At 39.5% G+C, this 10,925-nt stretch overlaps 1 protein-coding gene across 2 annotated transcripts in view; it reads right to left on the reverse strand.

Moving 5' to 3' along the window:
• Positions 1-10,625, reverse strand: part of CNIH1 (cornichon family AMPA receptor auxiliary protein 1) — a 29,683-nt gene extending 19,058 nt beyond the window's left edge. The window contains exon 1 of one of the 2 annotated variants that reach the window (XM_043983856.1): positions 10,402-10,625. In XM_043983856.1, the coding sequence (XP_043839791.1) occupies positions 10,402-10,482 (81 nt within the window). In that variant the 5' untranslated portion in view covers positions 10,483-10,625. The remainder of the gene's footprint in view (positions 1-10,401) is intronic. The other variant, XM_043983857.1, reaches the window with a different exon arrangement.
• Between the last annotated feature and the right edge of the window lie 300 nt (positions 10,626-10,925).

Here is a 10,925-nt window from a genome sequence, read left to right on the forward strand (position 1 = left end):
ACTGTTATCAACCTCTAAAAATGTTTACCAGTGATTAGCATACCAGACTTATCTTTGAAGACATTTCTCAATATTTTAACATACCAGTGTTCATTAAATGTTCTTAGAACTTCAAAAGGTGCTATGTAAAAAAAATAGGCTTATAAACAAAAGAATGCACTCAAACACATTTTTGTTGCACTAAAATGAAGATTAAAAAAAAGAATCACTTAAATTTTAAAATATGCTGAGAACATACTTGTAAAGGGAATAACAAAATTAGCTCATCACTTGTGAACATTAGCCAGCTGGCTACTCTGCATTCTAGAAATAAAATACAGAAAACAAAGTAGTTAACTTAAGTCCTACACTCATGTTGGCCTAGAGGCTATTAAGAGTTCTGTAGATGGACAGCAAGTTTTAGAAAATTCTGTCAGGCTACACCTAACTCTGGCTGGTCTGGTGATTCTGCTTCAGGATTGGAATGAAGTGAGCAATTACTTAATCATCTAGGAGTTAACGAAGCCATGTGGAAAGGATTGTTGGCAAAGATACAGGATTGGGTCAGGTAGACCCAACCTTCCTTCACAACCCCTCTTTCCTGTCTTATCAGAAGGGTTAGTTGATTCACATAGCAGTGGAACAGCCCTGAAGTCTGAAAGGCACTGCTTCCTAAACCTGGGTGATAGCGAAAGCATGTCATTAACATGAGCCTTAGCTTACTAGCCCAATCAAATCTCAAGGGCAGCTTTCCTACCTTTTAGGGAAAAACTAGCCATGAGTACACAGAAAACTTTTTGGAGAAACTAGCCAAAACTATAGGGTCTTAAGATACTGCTCCTAGAATGTTGTGTACAGTGACAGCAATATTGTTTGTTGAACTGTGAATGACTTAACTATTCCCAGCAATACGATGATCCGAGACAATCCCAAAGGACTAATGATGAAGTATACTATCCATCTCCAAAGAAAGAACTGATATTTCTTTCATTTAAGTTTTCTTATACAAAATGACTAATATGGTAACATTTTACATAACTGCACATGTATAACCTGACTGCTTACTGTCTTGGGAAGGGAGGGAAGGAGGAAGAGAATTTGGAACTCAAAATTTTAAATAAAAATGTTTATTATTATTATTTAAAAAGATACTGCTCCTACCATACGCCACCCCTTGGTGGCAATATACTAAAGATTTTGACCTCAAGGATTCAATAAGCCTAGGAGAAGCAGCAATGTAAGAGAAATTTAGTGCAGATAAAAGAAAAAAACACACAACAGAATGATAAGGGGAGGGGATGTAAAGTAGCAAAGTAACAAAATATAAATAACCAAGAATCAAATCTGTCATGTGGTGGGTAATGTCTTGATATAAATCTATGACAAATAGGACTATAAGAGGCCACAGTGCAGAAGACACTTTTGGCAGTCAATAATCTACATTACAGGAAGGGGATCATCTATATAATAAAGTATCTCAGAGGATATTACCCTCTTACATGGAGCCTGTCCCAGAGTGAAGACTGATACTGAGAGTTGAGGTATAATCTCTCTCAATGTTTCCCATCCTATCATTTGGGACATTTTTTTCCTTCTGGGAAGATGCTGTTTTAATAATCCAAAGAGAAAGAAGACCTGCCAATTGTGAAGGACCTGATCTATTTCCTGACCCCTCTGAGGGGGCAGAGCTTAAGTGATTCCATGCCAGAGACTTTAGCCTAAGGGCCAAAGAGAGTCAACCAGAACTGTCCAGAAGTTGCCAGTACTTATAGAATAAGTCTTCCTGGAGGCGAGATCTGAGAAACTTTGGAATAGAGAGGCCTCCTGCCTCCTCCTTCCTAAGGTGGCATTGATCTGTCATAGACATGACTTCTGGGAGATGGAACATCTGACCTTAATAGTCAGGGGCAAGCTATTATATAGTACGGGCAAACACACTGAGATGGGGAAAGAGACAATTTACCAGTTAAGGAAAATGAGTACTCTAAAAGGGATTTGGAAGCTGATGGACAAAAACAGCAGCTTAGTACTTTTAGGGGATTCATATGTTCCTGTGCCCAAAACAAAAAATCTGCCATGCTAGTAAAGGCATCAACCTTGTTGTTTAGTTCTGCAGAGGGCATATATCTAATGACGGGTGCTGACATGCTCCACATACAACTTTATGTGGTAGGAAGGACCAGCAAAATTCCTTCATTGGTCCTGATTCTGAGGAGATCTCACTTTTAACCATCAAGTCCCTGTCCAGGACCTATATCACTTGACCACCAAGTAATCACTGCAGTTTAGCCTGAAGGATTTGCCATTCCTCAGGTTTTCCTAACTCCCTTTGGCTAGGAGGCAGGATTTAGTGGCCCTTTATGGAAAAAACTCAAAAAGCATGGATCCAACAAAGGTGGACCAGAAGTCATGTTTTAGTAACTCTCTGAAAAATATTTTTGCCATTTACGAGATTTGATTTTTTCATACATAATGTAAATTCATTTCCTATATATCCTGTATATGATGCTAAGTTATTAAATATGGAAACCTCTTCATGACTTTTGGCCCACCTTATATATAGTTTATAAAGTCAAAAAAGAAGAAATCAACATAAATGATCAGTATAATAATGTGGAATGTACACTGGTGAACCTCCTATCGCTTCAAGGAGATAGGCTGGGAATGTCTTTTCATACCTCTTCTTTCAAACCTGGATCTTTATAATTTTGCAAAATTTGCTTTGGATATTATTTAGGGGGATTCTTTCTTACATTGTTGTAGTCACTGTGTAGATGATAATGCTTTCTTGGCTCTGCCTACCTAACGCTATCGATGCAGATTTTTCCATGCCTCTATGTATTCATCACTTAAAGCATAGTAATATAGTGTATACTACAATTTGCTTATTCACTCCCCAATCAATGGGCATCTACTTTGTTTCCAATTCTTTGCTATAACAAAAAGTACTTGCTATAAATACTTTGGTATATGAGGACTTTCTTCTTTCATTAAAAAAATTTTAAATTAAAAAAAAATATTAAAAAAAATTCACACTCCTTTGGGGTACAAGCGCAATAGGTTCTCTCGGTCAAAGGGTAGAGACATTTTTATTCACTTTATTTCCAAATTGCTTTCCAAAATGGTTGTACTGATTCACAGCTCCATCAAAAATCACTAGTCTGCTGATCTTTTCACAAATCCTCAAACATTAACCATTACTGTCTTTATTCATCTTTGTCAATTTAAGAGAGGTAAAACTTCCGGATTGCTATGATTTGCATTTCTCTTATTATGAATGATTTGGAACATCCTTTCATGTGGTTGTTAGTAGTGTGCAATTTTTTTGAGAACTGTGTGTTTATATCTTTTGTCCACTTTAATCTCCTGGGGAATGGCTTTTGATCTTTAAAAAATCAGTTAAATGTTGATACATTTTGGATATTAAACCAAAGAAATTTGATACAAAGATCTGTTTTCCCATTTGACAACATCCCTCCTTATCCTGGATGCATTAATTTTGTCTGTGCAGAAGTTTTTCCTTTTTCACGGAATCAAAGTTATCTACAAGCATAACTCAGATATTGTGTGCTCAGTTCCAGACCACTGCAAAGAAGTGACTATTGTAATAAAGTGAGTCCCAAGAATTTTTTTGGTTTCCCAGTGTATATAAAAGTTTTCAGTTGTATACAACTCTTTGTAAGCCCATTTGGGGTTTTCTTGCCAAGGATACAGGAGTGGTTTGCCAGTTCCTTCTCTAACTCATTTTACAGATGAGGAACTATGATAAACAGGGTTAAAGTGACCTGCCTAGGGTCACACAGCTAGTAAGTGTCTGAGGCTGGATTTGAACTCAGGAAGATGAGTCTTCCTAACTTCAAGTCCAGCATGCTATCCACTGCACCACCTAGCTACCCAATATAAAAGTTATGATTACACTATACCGAGGCCTATTAAATAGGCAATAAATAGTACGTATAAAAATGTATTTACCTTAATTAATATTCTTTATTGCTAAAAATGCTAATCATCATATAAGACTTCAGGCAAACTATAATCTTTTGGCTGGTGGAGGGTCTTGCCTTGAAGTTGTGGGCTGCTGGCTGGTCAGAGTCAGGGTTGCTTTAGGCTATGGTGGCTGTGGCAATTTCTTAAAGTAAGACAATAATGAGGTTTGCACATCAACTGACTTTTCTTTTCACGAAAGATTTCTCTGTACCATGTGATATTCTTCGATAGCATTTTACCCATTGTTAAAATTGGAGTCAATCCTCTCAAACCCTGCTGTTCCTTTCTAAACTAAGTTTATATGATGTTCCTCAATATTATGTCTCAGGGCCCAAGGAGAGAAAGAGGAGACAGGGGAACAGTTGGTTGGTGGAATAGTCAGAACACATACATTTATCAATTAATTTCGCTATCTTATATGGGTACAGTTTATGGAGCTCCAAAATAATTATAATAGTAACATCAAAGATCACTGAAAATTTATCAAAATGTGACAAAAAGACACAATGTAAGCATATGTTGTTGGGAAAATGGTGCCAATAGACTTCTTTGATGTCAGTTGCCCTAAACCTTTAATTTGTAAAAAAACAAAAAACTGCAATATCTGTGAAGTTCAATAAAGTGAAACAATAAAACGAGGTATGCCTACAGTTTGTCTTTTGTAATTGACTCTATCCCTCCTATGGTTAAGAATACATCTCCTGGGGCGGCTAGGTGGCGCAGTGGATAAAGCACCAGCCCTGGATTCAGGAGTACCTGAGTTCAAATTCGGCCTCAGACACTTGACACTTACTAGCTGTGTGACCCTGGGAAAGTCACTTAACCCCCATTGTCCCACAAAAAAAAAAAAAAAAAGAATACATCTCCTACCCTTACCTACCCGTGAGATATATAATATACATCTCTTCTGATTTGGGGGGGGGGGGGCGCATGATATTTAATATTAAGGTCACATCAACTTTGTATTTATTATGGAACATGGCATTAAGTGTTGATCTAAGCCTAACTTCTGCTAGACTGCTTTCCAGTTTTGCCAGCAGTTTTTAATCAAATAGGAATTTCTTTAGTAAGCAGTTATATTCAAGTTTATTGACTGCTAGGTCATTGAGTTATTTCTGAGTCTTCTTTTTCCAAACTGTTCCACTGAGCTACTTCTGTATATTTTGACCAATACCAAATGGTTTTGATGACTGCTACTTTATAATACAGTTTGAGATCTGCAAGTGCTATTTCTTTCCATTATTTTGCTTAACATTCAAGATCCTTTTTTTTTTGGTGGTGGTGCAATGAGGGTTAAGTGACTTGCCCAGGGTCACACAGCTAATAAGTGTCAAGTGTCTGAAGCCATATTTGAACCCAGGTCTTCCCGAATCCAGAGATGGTGCTTTATCCACTGTGCCACCTAGCTGCCCCCAAGATCCTTTATTTTTTTTTATTTTTTTTAATTTTTAGGGCCAGAGAGGGTTAAGTGACTTGCCCAGGGTCACGCAGCTAGTATCAAGTGTCTGAGGCCTGATTTGAACTCAGGTCCTCCTGAATCCAAGGCCAGTGCTTTATTCACTGTGCCACCTAGCTGCCCCCGATCCTTTATTTTTTAAAAAATTCTTTAAGAAATTAATTTACTTATTTTAACTTCCTTTTCTTTTTATATTTTGAATTACAAATTCTCTCCTCTCTACTCCTTCACCACCTACTGAGAGGCAAGCAAAATTATATCAATTATACACATGAAATCATGCAAAACATATTTCCATATTAGTCATATTGCAAAAAAAAAAAAAGGGGAAGAAAATTATACTACAATTTGAACTAAGTTCATTAGTTCTCTCTAGGGAGGTGGAGAGCATTTTTTCATCATGAATCCTTTGGAACTGTCTTAGATCATTGTACTGATCAGAATAGCTAATCATCATTACAACAATGCTGTTAATATACACAATGATCTCCTGGTTTTTCTCAAGTTACTTTGAATCATTTTGCCATGTCCCCACCCCAAAACCACTACCTTTGTCATTTGCCGTAACACAAAAGTACTCTATCACGATTATATATGACAACTTGTTCCTCCATTCCCCAGCTGATGAGCATCCTTTCAATTTCCAGTTCTCTGCCATCAGAGAAAGATCCGTTATAAATATTACATTATGAAGATTTCTATTTTACCCTCTGGATCTAAGATATCAGGGCAATTTTCTTTTATAACCTTTTAAATTATGATGTCTTAAGCTCTTTTCTCTATTTTCCAGGTTAATTGTTTTTCCAATGAGATGTTTCACATTTGCTTCTATTTTTTCATTCTTTTGACTTTGTTCTATTGTTTCTTGATGTCTCATAGAGTCATTAGCTTGCAGTTGTCCAATTCTAACTTTTAAGGAATTATTTGCTTCATTGAGTTTTTGTATCTCTTTTTTCCATTTGACCATTCAGATAAAAAAAAAAAGGTTCTTGGGGGCAGCTAGGTGGCACAGTGGGTAAAGCACAAGCCCTGGATTCAGGAGGACCCATGTTCAAATCTGACCTCAGACACTTGACACTTACTAGCTGGTTGAGTCACTTAACCTCAATTGCCTCATCAAAAAAAAAAAAAAAAAGAAAGAAAAAAAGTTAATGCTGAGATTATAAATGTAATTAATGATTGGAGGAAACATTTGGAAAATTTGGATGTCACCATTCCTATGACTCTATAATCAGTGAGTGTAGATTTAATCAGGATACTGATAAAATTAGCCACTGTTTCGTCACCCCCCCCATATTAAATCTATTACTAAATCCTATTGGCTCTACTCTCACAACATCTTTTGTATATGTTCCCTTCTCTTCTCTGTCACTGCAACCACTGTGAGGCAGGCCCTCGTCATCTCATGCCTAGATAACTGCATAGGCATATTGGTTGGTCTCTTGCTTCAAGAGACCACCATTCCAGTCCATCCTCCATTCAGTTTTCAAACAGATATTCCTTAAGCACAGATGTGACCACATCACATTCATTAAATTCCAGTGGCTCCTTATCTCCTCCAAGATAAAACATAAAATCATCTGTTTGACATGCAAAGTCCTTCATAACCTGATCTCTATAGTTTCTTATACCTTACTTATCCCCGCATAATCTGAAACCTGGTGACACTGGCTTCCTTGCTGTTCCCCAAACAAGTCAATTCATCTCCTGATTCTGAATTTCCATTGGCTGTCCCCTGGGTCTTGAATTGTATTATCCCTGCTCACCTTTGCCTCCTGGCTTTCTTCAGATTTTGGCTAAAATTCGACTTTCTACAAGAACTTTTTCCCAATCTCCCTTATTGTTGGTGCCTTCTCTCAGTTAACTATCTCCAATTTATCATATCTAGACCTTTTTTTGTACATAGTAATTTGCATGTTGTCTCCCTCATTATATTCTGACTTCCTTTGAGAGCAGGGATTGTCTTTTGCCTTTTTATTCCTAGAGCTTAGTACACTACTTGATACATAGGACTGTAGGTGCTTAATAAATGCTTGTTGATTTGACTTGGGGAAGAATCAGGCAGAAGACGGTTCTTGGGTTGCATGTTTTTGTTTGTTTGTTTGTTTGTTTTGGTGAGGTAATTAGGGTTAAGTGACTTGCCCAGGGTCACACAGCTATTAAGTGTCAAGTGTCTGAGGCCAGATTTGAATTCAGGTCCTCCTGACTCCAGGGCTGGTGCCCTATCCACTGTGCCACCTAAGCTGCCCCTTGTGTTGCATCTTTTTTTTTTTTCCTGGTGAGGCAATTGGGGTTAAGTGACTTGCCCAGGGTCACACAGCTAGTAAGTGTTAAGTGTCTGAGGCCGGATTTGAACTCAACTCAGATAAAGGAGATGTGGTATCCCCAGAAAGGAAAAAGATAAGGCTATTTGCATAAAGCCCAACCTAGAAGGGCTAGTTAATACCAACTCTGGGTGGTAGCAAAGAACTATAAACAATGTTTGCTCTCCTCAAAAACAACCAAAGACAATCCCTGCCCCCCCCCCCCAGTTTATGAGAGAAGCTGTCACAAAGGAAACACTTAATAAATGCTTGTTGGAGCAGCTAGACAGCTCAGTGGATAAAGCATCTACTCTGGATTCAGGAGGACCTGAGTTCAAATCCAGCCTCAGACACTTGACACGTACTAGCTGTGTGACCCTGGGCAAGTCACTTAACCCTCATTGCCCTGAAAAAAATAAAAACAAAAAATAAATGCTTGTTGACTGATAAATGATAAATATAAGAAACTCAGAGAAACATGACAAAATATTTATATTAACTGAAACAATATAAATGAAAAGTAAACTGAAGTTTGAGTCATTAAAAAAACGTTCCAGGGAGTATATAACAAAGCACACCTTTATCTTTAAAAGAGGCAGGAGACCACTAAAGCAGATTTTTCTATTACACTGCTATCAGATGTTTTCAGTCATATTTAAATATTTAATCTTGAAGAAAGAGGGAGGATTGTTGTTTCCCCCAGAAATGACAGTGATATAAGTGCAAAAATTATTAATAAATCATATTAAAAAAAACAAACACCAAATGTACAAAAAAGGATGGCCATATTATGCCAAGAACATAAATAAAACTGAGGACCAAAGACTGTCAGAAAATAAAACAAATTTTTAATTCTATAACACACTGACAAAGGAACCAATATTTGTTGTGTTATATGAGGGAGATGAAATAGCTCTTGATATTATAGAGTTAGGTAGAGGGACTGGACGAGACCAACTATACAGAAAGGGAAACTGCTGAACTGACGATCCTGAAAATAGGAAGCAACTGACTTCAAAGAAGAGAAAGTATACCAAAGGGGGAGGGAGGGAGAGGGGGAGAGAAAGGGGGAGAGAGAGGGGGAGGGAGAGAGAGAGAGAGAGAGAGAGAGAGAGAGGAAATCACAAATAATCTTATTATCTTGAAAAGACTATCATAAAAACACCAGTAACTATTGATCTTTATAAAATCTTTATGGGCATGACTTTTTTGTTTATCCTTGATTAAAATATGGGAAGGGAACAGGCAGGCTTTCACAAATGATTCTCTACAGCAAACCACCATACAATTGACATAAAGGCACCTAGGTTACAAGGTCCTACTATGGGCTGTTTATTTTTTTTAAATGACTTGGTAGAGCAAATTAACAGCTCTCCTCTAGCAAGAAGTTTATCAAGTATTTGTGCGTCCTGAATACATTCAAACAGAGAGTTGCATAAAAAAGTAGAGAGATGTATGCATTTCAGAAAAATCACCAGCTTCTGTTTGAGGATATTGGAAACTATATCAATCCTCCCTTCTTAGATCAAAGTATAACAATGAACCTCACAAGTTACAGTGGAAAAACTAAATGGATGAAATATGTTTATTGTTAAACTATAACATACAATTGGACAGCCAGTTTATTGAGTTACATTGGCAAAGAAGGAGGGTTAATCATGTAAGTGAATCAAAGGAAAATAGGTGGACAGCTTGAATACTGAACTGGCTCATTACTGAGAACTAAAATTAAAGGAAAGCCTGCAGCACCCTGGGTTTATAACAAGCATCAGAATTATACAGAAGTCATGGACGGTCAGTATTAATGGATCCCCTAATATCCCTTGGACTATCGTCTCAAAACATTACTTTTTTAAAGTGTTCAGAAATAAATCGTAGCAAATACAACATGCACCAAACTTGTAAAGTCAAGTAGCAAATTAGTGCACACAAGCACCTACAGCAAAAGGTACTTGGAAGTAAAGACAAAAAACAAAACTACAAAACAAAATTAGCCACGCCCCTCAAAGGAGCTAACATTCTCTGGGCGGGGGGAGTGGGGAGATGGAGATCTACTAGAAGTACACAGGTAAATAAATACAAAGAGGAAGAATTAACTCTGGGTACTTAAGTTAACCACATGAGCGGCTTGGAAACTCACAGAACTAATAAAACCAACAAAAGGTCCAAAGTGTAAGTTGCTGCACCTCATTCTGACCTTCCAAAAGGAGGGGTTGCCAACGGGGAAATTAGGAACCCGGGAAAGCTGCCCCTCGTATCCTCATCCTAAGTGGACACAGAGTTCCTAGGCATCATTGGTCAAAAAGCCCCACCTCCCCCAAGTCCGAAGGGAAAGGGTTAATGAAAAGGCAAACCCAAGCCCCGGGCGCGCAGACCAAAACCGACTAAGCCCCGGTGCAAGGCGTGAGGGGGGGGGAAGGGGGGAGGCTGTGCCGGTCCCGGGGCTACTGTTGGGGTTTGGGGGGTGGGGGGGATTCGGTATGTTTGGGGGCCACAGGGGGGAGGCGCGAAGTTCACCACGCCGGCGGTGGCTCCTCCCTCGCCGCGCCCGGCGTTCCCCCAGGGTCGATCTTCCAAGGGGAGCCGGTGCCTCAGTGCGAATGGCGGGCCGGAAGCGGGGAAAGCCGCTGCCACCACCACTTTTCTCCCTCCCTCTACCCCCCGCTTGCTACTCACGTGCCAGATGGCGAAGAAGATGAGCGCGGCGGTGAGCAGCAGCGCCAGCATGTAGCAGAAGGCAGCGAACGTGAACGCCATGGCCCAGCGGAAAGAGGAATACGGCCGCAGCTGAAGCGACCGAGGCGAGGGCCGACGCGGGGCCCGCTGGGTAAAACCATTCACTTCCCCCGGGCCGCCACCTCCGCCGCGGCCCTCACAGCCCCGCTACACTGCGCTTGCGCACACCGAACGCGGCCCGCGGCGAGGCCTTGTGCGCTGCCCGCCGCCCTCTGGCGGCGAGAGTTTGTGCAGCTCCAAAGGCCCGAAAGTTGGCATCTAACACGTGTTGTATTGTCTGGTAGTCTTGTGTGTCTAGCTTTTACCGTACTAAGCCATGTAGAGGAAAAACAGAAAGTAGAGTAGTTCACATGACGTGTTTTAGTAGTGGGAGGAGGTGGAACTTTACGGTCGAACCCATTGCTTTTTACCCTAGGGAAAGAACCCGAGACCCACCAAGAATAAAAAAAAATAATGTTCAGGAC

This window comes from Dromiciops gliroides, chromosome 2 (genome assembly GCF_019393635.1).
Source record: "Dromiciops gliroides isolate mDroGli1 chromosome 2, mDroGli1.pri, whole genome shotgun sequence".
In the NCBI taxonomy this organism is placed as follows: domain Eukaryota; kingdom Metazoa; phylum Chordata; class Mammalia; order Microbiotheria; family Microbiotheriidae; genus Dromiciops; species Dromiciops gliroides.